The sequence below is a fragment of the Astatotilapia calliptera genome, unplaced genomic scaffold (assembly GCF_900246225.1).
Source record: "Astatotilapia calliptera unplaced genomic scaffold, fAstCal1.2 U_scaffold_9, whole genome shotgun sequence".
NCBI classification, from domain to species: Eukaryota; Metazoa; Chordata; class Actinopteri; order Cichliformes; family Cichlidae; genus Astatotilapia; species Astatotilapia calliptera.
In genome coordinates, this window is record NW_020535833.1 from 610,081 (window position 1) to 633,242 (window position 23,162).

General features: G+C 38.7%; 1 protein-coding gene across 1 annotated transcript; it reads right to left on the bottom strand.

The window, feature by feature from the left end:
• Positions 1-3,462: 3,462 nt before the first annotated feature.
• Positions 3,463-20,644, bottom strand: LOC113018471 (NLR family CARD domain-containing protein 3-like). Its single transcript, XM_026161536.1, has 10 exons — positions 20,581-20,644; positions 20,036-20,168; positions 19,064-19,177; positions 17,666-17,785; positions 16,674-16,787; positions 13,363-13,496; positions 11,416-13,198; positions 9,684-9,854; positions 4,656-4,829; positions 3,463-3,492 (listed from the first exon to the last, which is right to left on the bottom strand). The coding sequence occupies exons 2-10, from the start codon at positions 20,155-20,157 to the stop codon at positions 3,477-3,479; spliced, it is 2,748 nt and encodes a 915-aa protein (XP_026017321.1). The 5' UTR covers positions 20,158-20,168; positions 20,581-20,644; the 3' UTR covers positions 3,463-3,476.
• Positions 20,645-23,162: the final 2,518 nt, after the last annotated feature.

A 23,162-nucleotide genomic window follows, 5' to 3' on the forward strand; every position in this document is an offset into this window, starting at 1 on the left:
CCTGTAACGTCTTCTGTAAGAAGCTTTTCTGTCCCCCACTCATTACCTGTATGAATGGCACCTGTTTGAACTCATCATCTGTATAAAAGACACCTGTCCACAGCCTCAAACAGTCAGACTCCAAACTCCGCCATGGCCAAGACCAAAGAGCTTTTGAAGGACACCAGGAAAAGTATTGTAGACCTGCACCAGACTGGGAAGAGTGAATCTACAATAGGCAAGCAGCTTGGTGTGAAAAAATCAACTGTGGGAGCAATCATCAGAAAATGGAAGACATACAAGACCACTGATAATCTCCCACGATCTGGGGCTCCACGCAAGATCTCATCCCGTGGGGTCAAAATGATCATGAGAACGGTGAGCAAAGATCCCAGAACCACACGGGGGGACCTGGTGAATGACCTGCAGAGAGCTGGGACCAAAGTAACAAAGGTCACCATCAGTAACACACTACAACAGCAGGGAATCAAATCCCGCAGTGCCAGACGTGTTCCGCTGCTGAAGCCAGTGCATGTCCAGGCCCGTCTGAAGTTTGCCAGAGAGCACATGGATGATACAGCAGAGGATTGGGAGAATGTCATGTGGTCAGATGAAACCAAAGTAGAACTTTTTGGTATAAACTCAACTCGTCGTGTTTGGAGGAAGAAGAATACTGAGTTGCATCCCAAGAACACCATACCTACTGTGAAGCATGGGGGTGGAAACATCATGCTATGGGGCTGTTTTTCTGCCAAGGGGACAGGACGACTGATCCGTGTTAAGGACAGAATGAATGGGGCCATGTATCGTGAGATTTTGAGCCAAAACCTCCTTCCATCAGTGAGAACTTTGAAGATGAAACGAGGCTGGGTCTTCCAACATGACAATGATCCAAAACACACCGCCCGGGCAACAAAGGAGTGGCTCCGTAAGAAGCATTTGAAAGTCCTGGAGTGGCCTAGCCAGTCTCCAGACCTCAACCCCATAGAAAATCTGTGGCGGGAGTTGAAAGTCCGTGTTGCTCGGCGACAGCCCCAAAACATCACTGCTCTCGAGAAGATCTGCATGGAGGAATGGGCCAAAATACCAGCTACTGTGTGTGCAAACCTGGTAAAGACCTATAGTAAACGTTTGACCTCTGTTATTGCCAACAAAGGTTATGTTACAAAGTATTGAGTTGTATTTTTGTTATTGACCAAATACTTATTTTCCACCCTGATTTACGAATAAATTCTTTACAAATCCTACCATGTGAATTCATGGATTTATTTTTCACATTATGTCTCTCACAGTTGAAGTGTACCTCTGGTGCAAATTACTGACCTCTGTCATCATTTTAGGTGGGGGAACTTGCACAATCGGTGGCTGACTAAATACTTTTTTGCCCCACTGTAAATATGTTCTTTTTAATATTTAATTGTCTGTTGCCTCTAAGATTTAACGTAGGCTTTAACCGAAGTTCACCATTCCACAGTGACGCTGCAACACAGAGATAACCATAAAATGCAGGTTAAGGAGATGATACACAGACATTTAATAGATTTTCTGTGCATGTATTTATCTTGCTATTCTCTAATTATATGTATATCTGTTGGTCTACAGACTGACCTTTGTGACAAATGCATTTTTCATCAACCGAAACATACAGTATGTGACAGGGGAGTATGTGCAGCCCTTTCTGTGACACTCAAAACTGAGCTAGCTGCTTCCTGTTTTATTGATCATCTGTCAGATCTTCACACAACTTGATAAGAATCCACCTGTGGAAAATACATTTGACTGGACATGATTTATGAGTGATTAGGTATTATGATTTATTGTGATTTGATAAGGTCCCATACTTGATAGTGCATGCCAGAAAACAAACCAAGCCTTGAAGTCCAAGGAATTGTATATAGAGTTAATAGACAGAATTGGAACCATTTCTGAAGCTCTCCACCAACATGGTCTGTATCATAGAGTGGTCAGATGGGACCCCCTCCTCAGTAAAAGACACATGATAGCCTGTTTACAGTTTGACAAAAGACAGCTGAAGGACTTGTGGACCATTAGAAACAACATTCACTGATTTGATGAAAAAAAGACTGAACTCTTTGGCTGTTAATATATTTTAGTATATATTCATATTTAAAAAATTGATACATTTGAAACAATTACAAATATTTTTCTGACTTTGTCACTATAGTGCATTGTGTGTAGAGATGAAAATGAATTTAATTCATCTTGGAATAAGACAGTACCATGACATAATGCAGAACCAGTTGAGTGTTCTGAATACCTTCCAGATGGACTGTACTCCTTTAACAAATATATGTATGTTCCATATACTGCAAAATTACAAAACAGGAATCCCATTTAATCCAGTATGTGGTGACAAACCCTTCTCTGAAGTGCAACATAACACACATAACACAAAAAACACTGCTGTATCAGTAATGAATCACCCCAAGCAAGACAATGTTCAACAGTGAAATTACAGCAGTGAAATTATTAAAATGTCTCATCGTAGAATAATAAACAAGGACCTGCACAATGAAAGTCTGCTTTTTAATTTGAAGACTAGCTAGATGGAAGCTATTGTACCTGAAAAGTATCCTTCAACTCAGAAGAGTATCTGGAGGTATGAAACTCAGTTGGTCCTTGGGTGTGAAACGAGTGCAATGAAACCTGTATCAGATTGTTCTTGGAAATAAATCAAAACTGAAGACAAAATCTTGTTTAGCTGGGTGAGCTGAATGTTTTAGAGTGTAGGAAAGTCAACAGTCTATTAACGACACACTAACTAGAGTTATACGAGTCATCCATCAAGTAAAGGCATACAGCAGTGCTGAAGTGGAAATTACCTCAGCACACTCTGAGGTGTTTTACCTCAGTCCTGTACTCCATTCACTGAAGAGAAGTTCAGCAGTTTCCAAAGACCTTATCCATGAACTGAAGCTTGACATTGGAGTTAAGGCCACACTGTCTGAGTAGAGTCACACTTTGACCACTGATTTCTTTCAGGGTCACTCTGCAGGAATCACTGCATGACTTGATCGGATTAAGATTAAAAGACTGATACATATGCTTCACATCATTTATTAGGAAAACAGTCATTTCATTTTCACCACAGAGAGGAATGACACATTTGCTTCTTAACTCTGAAAATAAACAGACATCAAACATTTTTGTGATTCATGACCCTGCGACAGACTGGCGACCTGTCCAGGGTGTACCCCGCCTCTCGCCCTATGACAGCTGGGAGAGGCTCCAGCACCCCCCGCGACCCTGAAAAAAAGGATAAGCGGAAGCGAATGGATGGATGGATGGATATATATATATATATATATATATATATATATATATATATATATATATATATATATATATGGTAAATATATATATATATATAACAATGATTCATCTTAAAATTATCTTTAATACTCTTGGAATTGACAGTGAAATACATAAATTAATCCCACTACAGTATCTAAATAATACTCACCACAATACAGCATTTAAATTGAGGTCACTCTGCAGGAACACAATGAGACAGGACCAAGAACAGGAGAACATTAATTGTTACATCATATGACAAAAAGTCATACTAATCAAACAACATTAAAACTGAGTATAAGTGCATCCAGGATTTAATAATAATAATGGATTGGATTTATATAGCACTTTTCAAGGCACCCAAAGCGCTTTACAATGCCACTATTCATTCACTCTCACATTCACACACTTGCCAGTGTGTGAATGTGAGGCAAACTACAGTTGTAGTCACAGCTGCCCTGGGGCAGACTGACAGAAGCGAGGCTGCCATGTCCCGCCATCGGCTCCTCTGGCCAACACCAGTAGGCGGTAGGGTAAAGTGTCTTGCCCAAGAACACAACGACCAGGACAGAGGGCCCGGGGATCGAACCGGCGACCTTCTGAGCCATGGTCGCCCCAAATGTTTGCAATCAACTCATTGTTGTTACTATTACTGATCAGCCAGTGCTTCTTGGTGTAACCTGTTAAGATGTAGGTCCAGTAAGAAGTGAGCAGCTTGCTATTGTGAATGGGACAGAAGTAACATTTCCTGTCATATTTAGTTTTGATACAGACAAATTCACAGTTCATCTGTTTTCAAGAAGGAATTTTCTGTTTCTGAGAACATAATGGCTATAAAATATTTATTTAAATTTGCCGTATTTGCAGTTAGAAGCCATGCAGTGTCAAATCTCTATCAAAAAGCTATACACACTGTACTTAAAGAGCTGCTCTGCTCCTGTTTACTGTTTTCCACAGAAAGAGGTGGGTGTAGTTCCCATTCCAATTTGACTTGAATCCACAGACACTGAAAGGAGTTTCTAAGGTATGCAGACATGGTTAAAAAAAGATCTTGTGTTGTTTTGGACAGAAGTCCAGAAATATAGATTCTGTGGACATGTGAAACTAACAATTCAGAAACTTTTAGGACACGAGACCTTTAAATGTGCAGTTCAATGTTACCATATAAACTGCACATTTAAAGCTTTTTTCTCTAAAAAGAGGAGTAACTTTTACTTTTGTTACTGTGGATCATCACAAAGTCAGCCTTCTACACGCATCCTTATTCTCTTTGTATGTGTGATTGTTTTTTCTGCAGACACACTGATAAACAAAAACCAAAGAAATATTTTTCCTTCATAATCCAAGTCAAGTGAACTGACCTTTTAAACTGTAGTTTGCAGTGTGGACTCTCCAGGTAATCATACAGCTGTTTCATTCCTGAGCCCTCCAGGTTGCATCCTATTAGATCCAGACGTTTCAGATAGGGGGGGTTGGACTTCAGAGCACTGAGCAGAGCAGCACAGTTGTTCTCTGACAAAGTGACGTTCTCAAATCTGAATAACAATCATGTGAATTACAGAGTGTTATTTTATTAAATTACCTTTATCTTTTGAGAAACCAAGTAAACAGCTAATTGAGATGCAGACTATTGCAAACTGTACAGAATATTGTCAAGTGCAAACATGCAAAAAAAAAACAAAAACCCCAAAACAAAACCCCACACACACACAAAGTTGGTACTCGGCAAACCCAGTCTTTTGTGTTTTTTGTATTGGTTTCTTATGTTTATATTTTGTTCAAGTAGTGTGCTTTTCTTAAATTTAAGGGTTTAGTTGAGTTTATGAGATAAAGCTAAGTCTTAATATTGTTATTTATTGCCTTAAGTTGTAGTCTAGTTTAAGTCCTTTCATGTCTCCTTAATTATGAGTCTCGTCATGTCCCCTGGTGTAAGTCTGTTCTGGTCTTCTGAGTCATGTTATGTATTTGCTGTTTGTGTGTCAAGCCTGTGTCATGTCTGCATCTCTCTGTGTTTCCTGTTTTGTTTTGTTTAGGTCTTTTGTTCAGTGTGCATTGTTTTAGTTTCACCTTCTCTGTGGTGTCATGACGTTCATTTGTGTCAGTTGTGTCCCCGTGTGTTTCCACTTCCCTTAATTACCTCCTGTGTGTATTTAGTCTATGTACAGTGGACATAATGCGGAACCAGTTCAGTGGAACCCCAAAATTAATTAGTTCCCGAGGGTCTTTCGTAAGTCAAAAATTTTCGTAAGTCGAAGCACCCATTGCGTGTTTTGAGTGATGCGATGCTGAATGATAGGCTATAGGCTAATTGCTAACTAGAACAACAATACGTCGTTCAAGTGGAACAGCGAAGCACAAGAACAGAAGCCAAGGGGTTGTCACATGATTCGGAAGGCATTGTAGGCTCAGCCAATCAGAGCCAGCGGATTTCGTTACTCTGGCATTTTGCAGTAACACGGGCAGAAATATTGCCGTCCAACGCCTTCATAACTTGAATTTTTCGTGAAACGGGGTATTCGTAAGTCGGGGTTCCACTGTATTGTTGTTAGGGTTAATGTGTTGTAGGTTGCCATTTAAAAAGCTAGAATGCTTTTGTTTGCTCCCTATGTAAACCATGCATATGAATATGTGCATGACCTCCATAAAGGAAACAAGCAGCCTTGAGAAGAACAGACTGCACTCAGTGAAGAAGCCACCTGGGTGGACAAGATAACCACAACAACCTAGGCGGGCTGCACTCACATCATATAACCACGCTTGCACAGCACACTTTGTAACCAAATATAGTAATTTGTCTTAGTTAACACTGCAACAAGCTTTATGAATATTCACTCTGTGAAGATATAAACAAGACTTGAACATGCCCCGAATATGGAACGCCAGGACTGCCATAATGAATTAATTAAATACACCATTAAATAATTAATTAAATGTGGCAATAATTAATTAAAATTGGAATTAATTAATTAAATAAATAGTTATGATATATGTAATTAATTAATTATTGACACATTTAATTAATTATTTATGTATTTCACGTTTTAATTAATTATTGACACATTTAATTAATTAATTATTGACATATTTAATTAATTATTTATGTATTTCACATTTTAATTAATTATTGACACATTTAATTAATTATTGACACATTTAATTAATTATTTAATGATATATTTATTTATTTCATTTTGGCAGTCCTGACGCCTGGCTCTCATCATGAAATAATTTTATCTGTCAGCCTCACCCATCAAACTCAGGGGGCGGGGTTAACGCTGATCGAGTCAAAACCATTGCTTTGGCCTGGTGGCCATTGTTTCTAGCACACAACAACCGGCATGTGGAAGCTAACAGAACTGAGCTTTGAAAAACCCTGTTTGTGTGTCACCAAATACCGTTTTAATATCTTTTTAGAATGTAGTGGTTTAATCTTCATGTGTCTGGTCGGTTTGTCAAGATACAGCCTCTTTGCAAAAGTGTTTCGATGATTTCGGAGATGTCGTCCCAGTCTCACGGCAAAGCGTGGGATAGACCCGCTCGCCTCGCAAGCAATCCCACCGACAAAGCGCAGGCCCCGGTACACAGCTGTAGTAACCCCCGCTGACTTCTTTTACTGAGGTTATATTTATCGGTGTTTTATTTCCTGATGTTCTTATGTGTCCTACGTGTTTCAGTCGCCAATTCTGAATTATAACTAACATTAAAAACATGTTTAAGGAGGAGAGAGAGCAAATAAATCTGTTTAACATCTGATCTTTGGGTTTTTGTTCAGTAATCAGCGTGACCTGTGTATAAACGCATAAAAGAGATAACGTTGGTGTTTCCGTCATGTAGTAACTGCTGGCTTTAACTGTACAAAGGTTGTTCGACACTATGAAACACATACAGACTTCATGATGTTCGGCTAATATTTTTATTGTGAATATTAATCATGCTGACTTCGCTCTGTACACCACGCAGCGAGGTCAGCATATCCACGATATCCTCAGCTCCATGAGTTAACACAAAGTTTCCCAGCTGACTATCTAACTGCCAACTATTCCAGAGACGTGAAAATATACAGCATAAAGAAAAGTGTAAGAGACTCAGCAGCAGATTAGAATAACAGTTATACATTTAATAAATCACCAAATGAATCCAAGAAACGAGCAAACCTGTTCCGACAATTTGAATTTGTATTCCCTCAGCTGCAGACTCGCTGCTGTTTAAATGTTTGAAAAGGAAGATTAGATATAAACAAACGTCAAACATAGACTCAGTCTGCCTTCACATTTGATATGAGGCCAGCACGTATAGTGGCCTCAGCAGGCTATTACTGAAATACACGTGCTATATCTTAAACTTATGATATAAACAGGGAGGTCCTATTAACATGTTTAGTTTTAAAGGACACCTTCCTGCCTTTAGTCTCATTCATGAGCAGTATTCGTTTTCTTCTAACATCCAGAAGTCTGCACAATGTGTTTCATAGTTTGTAACAAGCCTTTGACAGGTAAACATAACATGACCGAAAAAGCAAAAAAAAAGAAAAAAAAGAGAGAGAGAGTGTTGACATAAGAAGAGAAAATTCTCTCAATTATGGAGACAGACAAATGGTTCATTTATGTTTGATGTGTGTTTATTCCTCCCTAAATATCGTCGGTGAAGTTCGCCATGCACATCAGATTTTCCTGCGCATTTTTATACCTCTGCCAACAGAGAGAGAAAAAAAATCACATTCTAACAGACAGCTGGTGCTTAGAATACAGTTGAATAACTATTAAAAAACAGATGATATTTAGATGATAGTTCAGTCTAACACATGTGCCAGTGAACCATTAAACGTCTGTGAAACTATGCAGTTATGAAACGTAACTTTAACCTCAGCCAAACCGATTTGCTCAGTTGTAAATAAAACAGCGAAGTAAACGTGACCCGACAGACAGAACCTGAGTGAATGAAGTCCAGCGTTTAACCACTGAGAGCTAAAACTCAGCTGAGGTTTGAAAGCTGTGTGCTGGTGATTGGACATCAGCCGCTGATAAAGCTGGCTCGCCTATAAAGTGCTCTGTAAGGAAACAAGCTCCAGCAGCTCTGCGCTCGGGGAAAATACTATATTTACTTATCTTGTGCAGTTAAACTGTGACTATCACCAGGTAACTAGGCGTGTTTCTTGAATTAGCAGCAGGTGTTAAACAGCTGACAGATGAGGAGGAGGATGCATGCAGGTAAACTGAGGGTCTGCTGAGCTGATCGCTGGTTTCGTGAGAAAAATGTCAGCTCATTCTTTATGTTACAGAAGCACAGAGACACAAGACCAGGCGGAAAGAGACGATCATTCGGTGAAAATGAGAATCTGCGAATGCAACATGTGGAACATGGAGAGTGGAATATGTAAACAAACCGGTTAACGTAACCCCCTCGGTGCACTCTGCATGCTAACTGTTAGCAGAGCTAGTGAAATCTCTGAAAACATCTGAGCACTTTTGCAAGCATGTTCTATGTTGACAACCTGACCAGACATACGGCGCGACATTCGCGGCTAAAACACTGTTAAAAGTGTAGCTGGTGACAGAAAAACGGGGTATTTTAAAACTACACCACCACCATTGCTGCCTGTGATTTGATCTGCATTCTGGGATAACTGGCTGCCCCAAGTCTACACAAGCAATCGATTATCTAGGATCGACCTGTTTTGACTTACTTTGCACGGCAACCAATCAAATGTTAGAGAAGCTGCATGGGCAGCGTTAACCCCGCCCCCTGAGTTTGATGGGTGAGGCTGACAGATAAAATTATTTCATGACGAGAGCCAGGCGCCAGGACTGCCAAAATGAAATAAATAAATATATCATTAAATAATTAATTAAATGTGTCAATAATTAATTAAATGTGTCAATAATTAATTAAAATGTGAAATACATAAATAATTAATTAAATGTGTCAATAATTAATTAATTACATGTGTCATAACTATTTATTTAATTAATTAATTCCAATTTTAATTAATTATTGACACATTTAATTAATTATTTAATGGTGTATTTAATTAATTCATTATGGCAGTCCTGGCGTTCCATAGTCATGGTTACTGGTACAATACTGGGCTGAAGATTTTTAGATTCCTGTAATTGTGTGTATGATTTCCCAATATTATACGTGCTGGATTTGAAGGAATCAATTAAAATATATCTTGTTCATTTAAACAGTTCCCACAATCACCCACTAAAATAGAGGTCCTGGATGAATAAAGTTAAGGTATACTATTGGAACCACAAAATAAATAAAAAAAATAAAGTTGGATCGGTGCCTCTGCATCATCTGTCTAACAACACAGCAGCTGAGTTATAAGGACATAACTTCACAGTTCAAAAGACCTTCAGAAATAACAACAGATTCAGTTAACTGGCCTGAGTGTCTCCAGTCTGCAGTTTGGATGCCCCAGACTAGCAAACAGTGCCTCTGCTGGATCCCGCAGCTTGATTGAACTCAGCTGCAGAGCTCTCAGATTGGAGTTGTTGCATATCAGAGCTGAGGTCACAGTTTTACAGTGATTCTCTGAGAGCCAAACATCGTGAAGTCTGTGTTGACATATGTGTTAGAAAATATGTTATTATGAAGAAAACACATTATATTTACTTCATACACTTAATGAAAAACAACTGGACACTTTGTCTTGACATCAGTGTTTCAATTGATCTGAATGTTTGACATGAAACATTATTTATTCCCAGTCTCTGTCAGACCCACCGATTTTTAATCTTTCTGTAGATTTAATATGCAAGCCAAGGAGAGAAAAGAGGGACAGTTTTCAGGAATAAGCATGGCATAAATTATTTATCATAAGTCTGGTTTTACTTCACAACCTAAAACCTGGTAAATAGTTTGAAGTTTGCACTTTTGGCACAATTTGAATGGAGACTCGGCAAGGCTGCATCATGCTGCTACATTGTCTTCCATCTGTCGTGTGATTTGGATGTGCAGATGCATTCGTCGACTATTACGTGTTAGTCTCTTTTGCATATGATCAGTGGTTTATGGCCGCTCGTAGTGATGTTGTCAAGATTTATTAAATAGATAATGTTTTTGCATAAGATAAAAGGTCTATATATCTATGACTTTACTCAGATTTCACAGAGTGTATATTTGTTACTAATTTGATTTGAATTATTTTGGATGAGGATAAAGTGTAAGATAATGGGGAATTTCAGTTTTTACTTTACAATTTTGTTTAGTGTAACATTTACAGTTAAGTTGTATTTTCTTTCCTTATTTCGTTTTTACGTTCTGTTCCTTTAATACATCGTAATTGTGCACAGGGGGAGTAGTCACAATCGGCACTGTGGACTAACGGGGCTTTAACTAGCTGTGGAGTCAAACAGTTTTCTTACCGTGTTTGGCAGTGTGCAGAACATTCAGACATATGACAATATGAGAGCATGTGGGTGGGAATGGATGTTTGTATCTGTGTGTGCCTATTTGTCTGTGTCTGCTGTCCATTTGTAAGCTGCCATTTCACTCGTAGTCTAAATAGGCAGCTGGTCTTATTACCTGTTTTATTTTATGACAGACGCAGCTCTTAAGACGCTTCTTTTATCCTGACATTATTGGAAGTTACAGTTGATTAGGACCTACCCAGTTCTTATGTGCCAAATGTAAATAGTCCAATGTATACTGTTTGTGGATGATTGTAAACTGTTTGTGAGCAATGGAAGAATATTTTTGTTTATTTGTTACAAATATAATACCACGTGTACAGCCTGACTACCAGCTAGTGTTTCCGCAGCAATAGTTGTCACTGACTTTTGTATTTGCACTGCTGAAATCAAATCACTATGACAACATTCAGTGTTATCCCATCCTTTTCACATGTGGCCACAATGGCTGCTTCAACTGAAGCTATAGACATGCAAAAAATTAACTAACCAGAAAATTATTGAGTAAAAAATAGTTTTTTATGGGATTTAAGTAGCTTTAAAAGACACTCTTAAACTGACATTTAATGTTTCTAATAAATAAATAAATAAAATAAATAACAGGAACAGTGTAAAAAGAATCATGAGAATGTTATAGTAAGAATCATTTAAAGAACTAAACTATAAATCTACTCTAATTTATATTATTAATCACATCTGGACTCACCGAGCCTTTCTGCAGTTACTCACAGCTGCAACAAGTCTCTGTCGTCCCTCCTGTGATGTGTTGTATTTCATCAGATCCAGTACATCCAAAACCTCCTCTGACATCTGCAGCATATATGCCAGAGCTGAGCACTGAATTCCAGAGAGTTTCTTCACAGATTTGTTCTCTGACTTCAGGAAGTCTTGGATCTCCCGATGTACCGAAAGGTCATTCATCTCCATTAGACAGTGGAAGATGTTGAGGCTTCTGTCAGGACACTTATCATAAGTTTTAATCTCCTTCAGGTTGTTGATGACTCTCTGGACGATTTGTGGACTGCTCTTTGTCTGACCCAGCAGACCACCTAAGAGTCTCTGGTTGGACTTCAGAGTGAGGCCATGAAGGAAGCGAACAAACAGTTCCAGGTAGCCGCTGTCACTTAGGAAAGATTTCTCCATGGCATTGCTCAAAAGATCTTCCAGAGATGAGATGTCTTTGCTAAGGAAGTCCTGCAGCACCTCTGTATTCCTGTTGGTGTAACAGTGGAACATGTAGACTGCAGCCAGAAACTCCTGAATGCTCAGATGAACAAAGCAGTAAACTGGTTTCTGGAAGATCACAGATTCTTCTTTGAAGATCTCTGTACAAATTCCTGAGTACACCAAGACCTCTGTGACGTCCAGACCACACTGCTCCAAGTCTTCTTGGTAGAAAACGATATTTTCTTTCTCCAGATGTTCAAATGCTAGCTGCCCCAACTTCAGAAGAGCTTCCCTGTCAGCATTGGTAAGCTTCTGTACACCTGTCCCATGCCCTTCAGAGTATTTGTGCTTTTTCTTCTTTATCTGAACCAGCAGGAAGTGTGAGTACATGTCAGTCAGGGTCTTGGGCAGCTCTGCTCTCTCCTCTGTAGTCAACATGTGCTCCAGAATTGTAGCAGTGATCCAGCAGAAGACTGGGATCCCACACATAATGTAAAGGCTCCTGGATGTTTTCAAGTGGGAGATAATTCTGCTGGAGAATGCTTCATCTCTGAATCTTCTCCTGAAGTACTCCTCCTTCTGAGAGTCAGTGAAGCCTCGCACTTCTGTCATCCTGTCAACACATTTAGGAGGAATCTGACTGGCTGCTGCGGGTCGGGAAGTTATCCAGATGAGAGCAGAGGGAAGCAGATTCCCCTCGATGAGATTTGTCAGCAGCTCACTGATGGTTGACTTCTGTGTAACATCAGACAAAAGCTTCCTTTTTGTGAAATCCAACAAAAGTCTGCTTTCATCCAGGCCATCAAAGATGAACAAAAGATTACACATAGTGAGCTTCTCTGCTGTGATGCTCTGTAATGTTGGATAGAAATCATGGATCAGCTCCAGGAGACTGTACTGCTCATCTCTGACCAAGTTCAGCTCTCTGAATGAAAGCACAACCACCGCACTGATGTGTTGGTTTTCTAAGCCCTCTGCCCAGTCCAGAGTGAACTTCTGCACCAAGAAGGTTTTTCCAATGCCAGCAACACCATATGTCAGAACCACTCTGATGGGTCTCTGTTGGTCAGGCAAGGCTTTAAAGATGTCCTGGCAGCTGATTGGTGTTTCAAAGAGGATATTCTTCTTGGAAGCGCTCTCCACCTGCCTCACCTCATGTTGGAAGCAAAATTCTTTATTCTGTCCCTCAGTGATGTAGAGCTCAGTGTAAATCATTCTGAGGAGGGCTCCACATCCTGTTTTATTAGTTTCCTCAGTCACATGTTCATATCTTGTTCTCAGACTGAGCTTTAGGGCATCTGAAATTTTCTGCAGATGAGCATCTGTTGACAGAAATTAAAACCAAAAACCCATAAAACTAGAGAGCAAGAAAACTGGTTAATGTGTCAATAGCATAATAAGAAGTGCAGTTTTTCCAAAAAAAAATAAAAAATCAGTCCATCAGCAGAAAGGTGTTAAGTCTTTCTTTTTCAACAGCTGCTCTTACTGGTTGTCTGCAGACCAGGTCTGGTTCTGGATCTTTCTCCACATTGGGGACAGGAGGACTTTCTTGATGAATCCTTCAAGACATTCTGACACAAAGGACAGCAGGACAGTGGCTCCCCAACCAGTGCCACATCTCTGTGAATACCAAAATAAATTCAGAATATACCCGAGTTTACATACCTTCTGGAAACTTTGTTTCAAAGACAGAAACACGTAATGAAATAGGACATGTCAGTGCTCATGTCTATAGCTAATAAATTGTGAATGACCCAGAAACATTTGCTTGGAATGCATTAACACATAGGCAAAGATAGTTAGACTTCATAAAAAAAGTTCTTTCTGCTGACAACTGACTATCAGCTCAGTTTTGGACAAACAGTCTATTGAAATGGTAAATGGCCTGAATTTGTATAATGCTTTACTCAGTCCCTAAGGACCCCAAAGCACTTTACACTACATTCAGTTATTCACCCACACAATGGCAAGCTATTGTAGCCACAGCTGCCCTGGGGCGCACTGACAGAGGCGAGGCTGCCGGACACTGGTGCCACCGGGCCCTCTGACCACCACCAGTAGGCAAACATGGGGTTAGTATCTTGCCCAAAGATATTTGGCATGCAGGAGACAGCCTGGGATCAAACCACCGACCTTCTGATTAGTGGCTGACCTGCTCTGCCACCTCAGCTATAGCCACCCCATATTACTTCATGTTTATGGCCTAGGTTCGTCATTTTAAATCGATTTTAAAAAGAGCCTGCTTGGGGAAAAACAAAAAGACAAAACAAAAAAGATTATCAAAGCCTTTCTCAAAAAGACTAGAAAAAAGCTGGCATGTTAAAAAAAAGTTCACCCAAATAATTCCCTGTTTTTGGAAGACAGAATTTACCCAGAGCTTTGAAGAATGGTGCCTTATGCTCTCCACAGACTTTACACTTCCAATAGCAGTCATTTAATTCATTTTGATTTCTAATCTAAAAAATAACCTACTCTGGAGTTGGTTAAATATCATTTAGTGACTCCACTCTGACAAAACCCCTTTGAAACAATATCAAAGCCTGCAAGAAAGAAAATCATCATCAGCTCACTTTACAACAGAATCAGTCTCCTACTGTGTGACTGAGGGTCCAGGTTCATGACTGAAGACTGGACGATAATCTCTGGACTTGTGACTGTTCATGGATATAGCGCTGGATCCTGGAAATAATTTTTATCCTTAAATAATTGTAACCAAGGAATTGGCAGTCTTGCTACGAATGTGTTCACATTACTAGTGATGTGCGGATCGATCCTGAAATATCGATTCCTCCGATACCAGTCATTTATGTTCTAGGATCGATTCTCACATTAAAATATCAATATTTTTAATAATTGAGGGTTAATTTGTAGTTTATCATTAACAGCAACACAGTGGAAAGAAACTATAACATTCGGATTGTCTACATTCAAAGGAACTACTTCCTCTTCCACCTTTCATAGTCATGTGCGAAATACGGCTGTATAAATGTCTCGCAGCGCCTTGGCGTGCGCACTCACAACAATGGCTGAGCCTAATTGTGCGGACGTATTTTACCTCCACAAACAGCTGAGACGTGGTTTGCGATACATGTGGCAAAAAAGTGCTCCAAGAGTGAGATGTTGTGGCCATACTTTCCCAACCTTGAGACCTCAGAATTAGGGAGACAATCAAAAGGGCACATTTTACAGTGTTTATTTATCGGATAAAATACGTTAAATGTCACCGTTATTATTGGCCGGCCTGGAAACAGCGGGGTGTCCAAATTCAGAGGCTGCTTCCACCTGAGGACCCGCCCTTCGCGGTCTAAAGAAAGCCGCGTAGGACGTCATGAGTTCCCTCGGTGGAGTGAAACTCAGCTGTCTGCTCCTTGCTCTCTAAAACATAACCGGGCGCTGGCGTAAACTCTCGACCGTCTCACACTTTCTTTAATTAGTTTTCTGTTTGACGTTTATTCAGCTGTGTGAAAACCCCGGAGGAACCCACCCGAGGGATTAATAAAGTTAAATTTAATTTAAACATTTAAAAGCCAAACCGATTTACTCACGAACAAACAAAACACTGAAAAGGCCAAACAATTAACATTTTTAAATTATCAAAGTGACTTATATATCATGTTTAACCCGAGTAGTGAAAGCCTGCGGGGGTTTGAAGACGATGTGTCGATCGGCTCAGATATTTGAAGTTTACACAGCTACATTCTCACCTGAAAACATGTTAAAAGTTGGGTTTTTTTGCGACCCAGAAAGAGAAATAAGAGTGATATTAAAACTAAGCAGCTGCCACCATTGTTGGAAACTGGAATTGGATCGGCCGCGCTATGAATTCTGCAATATGGTTTTTCAATTTTGTTGTCCAGGTGGAAATTCGGGAGAATGGTGGCTCCGGGATTCTCCCGGAAAAATCGGGAGGGTTGGCATGTTTGGTTGTGGCAACATCACTAACCTTGTCAAACACCTCAGAGTAAATCATATCACAGAATATGAGGCGCGTATGTTGAGACGAATCGCGTCTCTCACGGAGTTCTTTAGTGCTGCAGGCAGGCAACGTGTTCAAATAGCGCACAACTTCAGTTTTTTTTATTTCTATATGATGAACAAGTAATCTGATGTCCTGTAATCATTATGACGCTATAATTTGAGATACAATAAATAAAATACGTTTTTTTGTATAAAGTATCGGTATCGGATCAGTATCGTCGATACCACCCTGAAAAGTACTTGGTATCGGATCGGAAAGGAAATCAGTGGTATCGCACATCACTACACATTACAGGTGTGTGGTTGGGAGCATCTAACCAATTAAGATCATGGTTGAATGCACTGATAGGAGAGCAGTAGGTAACATCCTAAGACCCAAGCTCTTCCACAGCATGCATTTTAAATTTCTCTGTGATATTTGTGCTGATTGGGACCCGCTGAATGTAAAAACAAAGAATCTAAATAACTCAAAATGTGATGTCCACATATGTGGATGCCAGGTCCTAGGAGGTTAAAGATAAAACTACAAAACTTAATGGATAAACAATATAAATATGTTAAAAAATCATACAAACTGAAAGAAACACACAATTGTTGCTCATATATGAGACTTTCCAGACTTTTCCAGATGAATTTCCAATGAATTCCTCCAAAAGCAGTCATTTCACACCTTGATATTTAATTTTAAATAAAACCTGTCGCTAAAGTGGTTGAGAAAATTCCAGTGACCCCACCCCACGAACCCATTTGAATTAATACCCAAGACTGCAAAAAGCAAAATCATCTTCAGTTCAGTTTACAACAAAAGGAACCTCTTACTTTGTGCCTGAGGATCCAGGATCATGACTGAAGACTGGAGGATAATCTCGAGAATTGTCACTGTTCATGGACATGGATCCTGTAAACTCTGCTCTGTGTTTGAGCTGCTGATGTCTGGAAACACAAATATAGAATGAAGCCCAGATTGTTCTTCTACTTGGTGGCCATTAAGCAGCTTATCCCTCTGTCAGACTCATGAAGCTGAAGCCCTGGATGTTCTCAAAGCCACTGGAACCATGGTCATCCTTTTAACACGACTCTTGAATCTATAGTTAACATTTTCAGTTTTGTTTAGGTTTTTATGTTACATATCCAAGTTATTTTTCATTCACCTACATTCACTAATTCAAACACTGGTAAAAAGATAATGAGTCACACAAAGCTAGTTAATTGAGTCTCTTAATTAAAGGTCTAGCTATGAGCATGTTCCTTTGTAAGGTGTAGCATCTAACCAAATCAAAATCATACATAAAGTAGAAGATCAGCTATATTACAAATGAAAATAAAACTACAAAACTTCATGGGGAAAAATGTAAAGAGATTAAGCACATATTACAGAGAGACAGCAACACAGCTAAAAATATAACTGTGTGAGTTTTTCAAGTGCTTTGATCAAAATGACTGGAGAAGAGCTAAAATGTCAATAAAGCCTAAAATAATAATAATAATAATAATAATAATAATAATAATAATAATAATAATAAAAATAATAATAATAATAATAATAATAATAATAAAATCTAGTCAAGTTGCTTAATTGTAATTTCAACCATGTGTTACAGTACACAGTGAAACAAGACAGTGTTCCTACAAGACCCATGGTGCTACACATAACAGAAAATCAACACAGGACTGCAAAACACAGGGCAACACCAGACAGAGGTGAATGATACAGACTCAAGACAGTGAAACAGAAAAGTGCAACATTGAGAGTGGGTTGTGCAAAAGACAAAAAGTGGTGTTGTATAAGTAAAACAGAAACAGTCTCTTACTTTGTGCCTGAGGATCCAGGATCATGACTGAAGACTGGAGGATAATCTCGAGAATTGTCGCTGTTCATGGACATACGGCTGATGTCTGGAAACTCTGCTCTGTGTTTGTGCCGCTGATGTCTGGAAGCACAAACACAGAATGAAACACACATTGTTCTTCTACTTCTATGTTCCTGTTGTTGGCCATTAAGCTGGTGCTCTGTCAGTGTCAGACTCATGAGGCTGAAGCCCTGGATGTTCTCAAAACCACTGTACTTTCTGTAGGGGAAGCTGGCACCATGGTCATCCTTTTTAAGCCACTTTTGAATCCTTAGTTAATATTTTTGAGTTTGTTTTTTGTTTATTTCTTTCTGTTACATATCAAAGTCATTTTCCTTTCATCTGGATTAACTAATCCTGGCAACGGGAATCGGGATAATAAGTCACACAAAGGTAGTTAATTAACTCGCTATTTTAACACAGGGTTAGCTACGCGCATGTTGACGTGAAAGGTGTTTAGTTGGCATCATCTAACTAATCATCATGGATAAGTATACTGTTAAAAGAGCAGTTATTTTAAAAATGAAAGAGAAAATTAAAAGGTCAAACACATACAGAGAGACAGCAAACCAGCTGCTTTGTGAGAGGTTGTTCGACAAAAGTAATTAAGTCAAGACAGATGGGGTTGGTGCGTGTGTGCGCTGCTCTGCTGGATTCTTTGTAGCACCGGGCACACAGCCCAGAACTTGTCTTAGCGAGAAAAACCTTTAGCTGCTTGATTAGGATGACTAAGCGTAATTTAGATGATTGGGATTTCATTGTTTCTGATTGGAATACAGCTTTCAAGAACTCGGGTCTTTTCCTATTGAGTTACATTTACACAGAGACAGGTGTTTCATGGCCAAAGCATGCCCATTTCTCTCCTCCAATGTCTCTCCTTTCAAAGATGAGACCATAGGCAGATTCAAGTGATTTGTTTTTGTGACTATTGTTTGTTGATTCTATTGCTTTGCTCTGGCTGAATACAGTGGCTTGAAAAAGTATTTGGCCCCCTTGAACTTTCCCACATTTTGTCACATTACAGCCACAAACATGAATCAATGTTATTGGAATTCCACGTGAAAGACCAACACAAAGTGGTGTACATGTGAGAAGTGGAACGAAAATCATACATGATTCCAAACATTTTTTACAAATGTTTTTTTACAAAATTTACAAAGTGGGGTGTGTGTAATTATTCAGCCCCCTGAGTCAATACTTTGTAGAACCACCTTTTGCTGCAATTGCAGCTGCCAGTCTTTTAGGGTATGTCTCTACCAGCTTTGCACATCTGGAGACTGAAATTCTTCTTAAATAATATTAAAGACTGCAAAAAACAAAATCATATTTGCTCAATTTACAACAGAATCAGTCACTTACTTTGTGAATGAGGGTCCAGGTTCATGACTGAAGACTGGAGGATAATCTCGAGAATTGTCACTGTTCATGGACATGGATCCTGTAAACTCTGCTCTGTGTTTGAGCTGCTGATGTCTGGAAACACAAATATAGAATGAAGCCCAGATTGTTCTTCTACTTGGTGGCCATTAAGCAGCTTATCCCTCTGTCAGACTCATGAAGCTGAAGCCCTGGATGTTCTCAAAGCCACTGGAACCATGGTCATCCTTTTAACACGACTCTTGAATCTATAGTTAACATTTTCAGTTTTGTTTAGGTTTTTATGTTACATATCCAAGTTATTTTTCATTCATCTGCATTCACTAATTCAAACACTGGTAAAAAGGATAATGAGTCACACAAAGCTAGTTAATTGAGTCTCTTAATTAAAGGTCTAGCTATGAGCATGTTCCTTTGTAAGGTGTAGCATCTAACCAAATCAAAATCATACATAAAGTAGAAGAGCAGCTATATTACAAATGAAAATAAAACTACAAAACTTCATGGGGAAAAATGTAAAGAGATTAAGCACATATTACAGAGAGACAGCAACACAGCTAAAAATATAACTGTGTGAGTTTTTCAAGTGCTTTGATCAAAATGACTGGAGAAGAGCTAAAATGTCAATAAAGCCTAAAATAATAATAATAATAATAATAATAATAATAATAATAATAATAATAATAATAATAATAATAAAATCTAGTCAAGTTGCTTAATTGTAATTTCAACCATGTGTTACAGTACACAGTGAAACAAGACAGTGTTCCTACAAGACCCATGGTGCTACACATAACAGAAAATCAACACAGGACTGCAAAACACAGGGCAACACCAGACAGAGGTGAATGATACAGACTCAAGACAGTTAAACAGAAAAGTGCAACATTGAGAGTGGGTTGTGCAAAAGACAAAAAGTGGTGTTGTATAAGTAAAACAGAAACAGTCTCTTACTTTGTGCCTGAGGATCCAGGATCATGACTGAAGACTGGAGGATAATCTCGAGAATTGTCGCTGTTCATGGACATACTGCTGATGTCTGGAAACTCTGCTCTTTCCTCAGCTAAGCTTTTCATCTTTAGGCAGTCTGGCAGAACAACAACAACTGTGAGTGCAGGTTGAAAATCCTGACAAACATATTTATAGAAACCTGTGACTTGCAGAACAGGAAATACAACACACATATGACACCTAAATACAAACACACACACACACATAATAAACCTATTCGACCCGCCACCTAATGAATGAACAGATCCTTGTTCTCTCTTAAAAACCACAGAAAGACTGCTGACAGGAAGATGTGACCATGAAGCAAAGATTTGATGTTATCCATCATGCTTCTTTCTGGATTAAGTCACAAACTTGAGCACCAAAACTAACCAAAACAACATTCACAGTTTTTGTTCTAACTTGCGAAACATTCATGTCATGTTTTCCAGTCAGGAACTAATTTTCTGATTATTCTAAAAAACACATAAATGCACAGTAACACTCACCGTGTTTTTGTCCTCCTGTTTGTTTTTAATCCTTTGTTTCCGCCTCACCTTATGAGAGCAGTCCCTCCCCTCTCCACAGGAAGTTGAATGACTACATTCACTCACACTGCTGTGTGAGACACAGATTGGCTTTTTGAAGAGATTTATATTTGCATAAATGCCACCAGCATAGAGTCACTCACCCAGAGTGCTCAGATTACGAACTAAAACGACTTTAAACAACTAAAAATATGTCTTCAGATATTTTTAAACAAGCTCATTTTTTAAAAAATGTACTTATTTCAATTTGAACATGCATACAAATGATATTAGTCTCAGCAGTAGCTTTCACTGTGTCATGTGCCGATTTAGGGTTTGCTCCACCCACAGGTCAAAGGTCGAACCTTCATCTACTCCTCATTTTGCTAAACGCTGAGATGTTGGTGTCACATAACAAGTCAATAAATGAAAACAATAATAATTAAAGGACAGTGTAATCACCAAAAAATTGGTTTCTTGCCCAAGAGCAACAACGTGCCATTGTGGGATATACTTTCAGCAGGGAAATGATATTCAGCACCCCTGTCATTTCAGCATTACTTTTTAGATAGTTATTTAATGTATTTATGTATTTTCTGTAACCATTATCACTCCGGTGGAAACACTTTGGGAAGCTGTGCCTCCTCTGGTTTTCTCCGTGGACCTCCGACACTGCCGTTAAGTTGGACTTTTTGGTACAACATTGTTACCTTTTTCTCTACTTCACCTCCACCTGAACTTGTTACTTTATATAGAAATGCAGCATCTTACATCATCATTGTTACTGTATGCAAACAGTGTCCAGCTTTACTTTAGCCAGTTTTACTAACGTACTTTTTTACTTCAGAAAATCAGCCTCTCTGGGAGGCTGATTTTATAGCTGATTTCTTTACGCACTAATTTTCTACTATAGTTTACAACATAGCATTTGAATAAAGGTAATTCAGTTCATTATATGACAAATTGTGTATTCGATGATATCATCTATCTCTGGATTTTTCTATTTGTTTGGCTTTTTTTATAAGATCATATGTTTAAAAATAGAAATGATTTAAAAACACTTTTTTCACCATTTTGTTTTGAGAAAATTAAGGTTTTGTTTGTTTATTTTAGTCTTGAATCGCAGGTCGTCTTCACGAATGTTTCCCATGCACCTTTTCACATTCAAGATCAAAATCAGTGACAATGAACATTAGGTCAGACGTCACTTTGATGCTGCCCTCACAAACAGGGCCGTCATTTATTGATTCATTTCCAACTTTTGTCTCATGTTTGCTTTTGTGTTTCATAATCTCAGAGTTGGCTGAGGAAGAATTCAATGTGCCACAAATGTACTGACAGTAAATGTGTCTGTGTGTTAATGGAATGCAGTTCAGCAGCTTTGGGGTGACTTTGTTTCTCATGAACTCCGGATGTGAACTGACATGTTCTGTCATTTCTTAAATAGTAAAGTAACAGCAACGGTTTGTGTGATTTCAACAGTTTTATTGTGTTTAGCATTTAAATCAAAATGGGATTTAAATTTATGTTACTTATGTTATGTTACTTAGTTTCTACAGCATTTTAGCTGTAGAAACTAAGTAACATAACATAATATATACATAATAACAGTAAAACAACAGATTAAGTGAACAGAACTTAAATAAATAAATAAGAAACACGGGAAGCATAAAAGGGTGTTGTCATCAATTTTATATAATCATTTTTTTTGGTGCTCTCAATAAAATGCTGCTGATCCGGTTCCAGAACAAACACAACAAACCACAAATTACACAGAAGGAAACTGGCTTAAAACAGTCATCCAGTGTTGTCCTCGCCTGATCTTTAGACATTATAAAAATGTTGGGCAAACATTTCTTGATATATGATAGAAAAATAGTCACAAAACCCGCTTTACATCAGATATCAGATGTACGAGGTCGTACCTGTAGAAGACAAGTTTGACCAGCAAAAGCTGATAATCAACCTGACTGTGTATCTTCATGAAAGAGAGTAACTAACTAAACTTAACACAGATGCATATGATTTGAAGTTCATGACCCTCATGCCCAATTGTCCGTTGCAGAAATGCTTTTGTACTTTAAAACAAGCTCATGAGTAAAATCTAAGACCATCTGACTAATCTGCTCAAATAAAAAGGACAAATGTTTTAAAATATACTGCACTGATGACTGAGCTGGTTCTGGGGGGGTTAAACCTGGATGTGTTGTGCTTTGATGCTGCTCAGTAGGTCAATACGACTATTTCAAATTTCAAATGACAAAAAGTGAAGGGTCAAAGTGAGCCAAATTTAACTTAAGTAAATAATATTCTTATTTACTCCACAGCAGAGTTTTTGCTCTTTTTTGTGGACTTGTGTGGAGTTGTGTCACATTCACACAACTAAATCTAAAATACATCCTGGAGCAGTTACTGCTGGATATTTGTCAGTTTTCTTGTTTTGGCTTCTTTACGTGAGATTTGCCTGTTAAATTAAACCAAAGAGCATTTCTGTTTGTACTCAGTGTAAAGTCAAAGGTCACTCTCAATATCAGTCTTCGTCATTATTGTGTTTACAGCGCTCT

Bases quoted from the DNA above. Each gene is read 5' to 3' on its own strand.
- LOC113018471 (XM_026161536.1), bottom strand. From the start codon at position 20,157: ATGAAAAGCTTAGCTGAGGAAAGAGCAGAGTTTCCAGACATCAGCAGT. The intron at 17,786-19,063 runs GTAAGTGACTGA...TTGTGCTTCCAG, and splicing joins CCTGGACCCTCATTCACAAA to ACATCAGCGGCACAAACACA. The intron at 9,855-11,415 runs GTGAGTCCAGAT...ATGTCAACACAG, and splicing joins AGTAACTGCAGAAAGGCTCG to ACTTCACGATGTTTGGCTCT.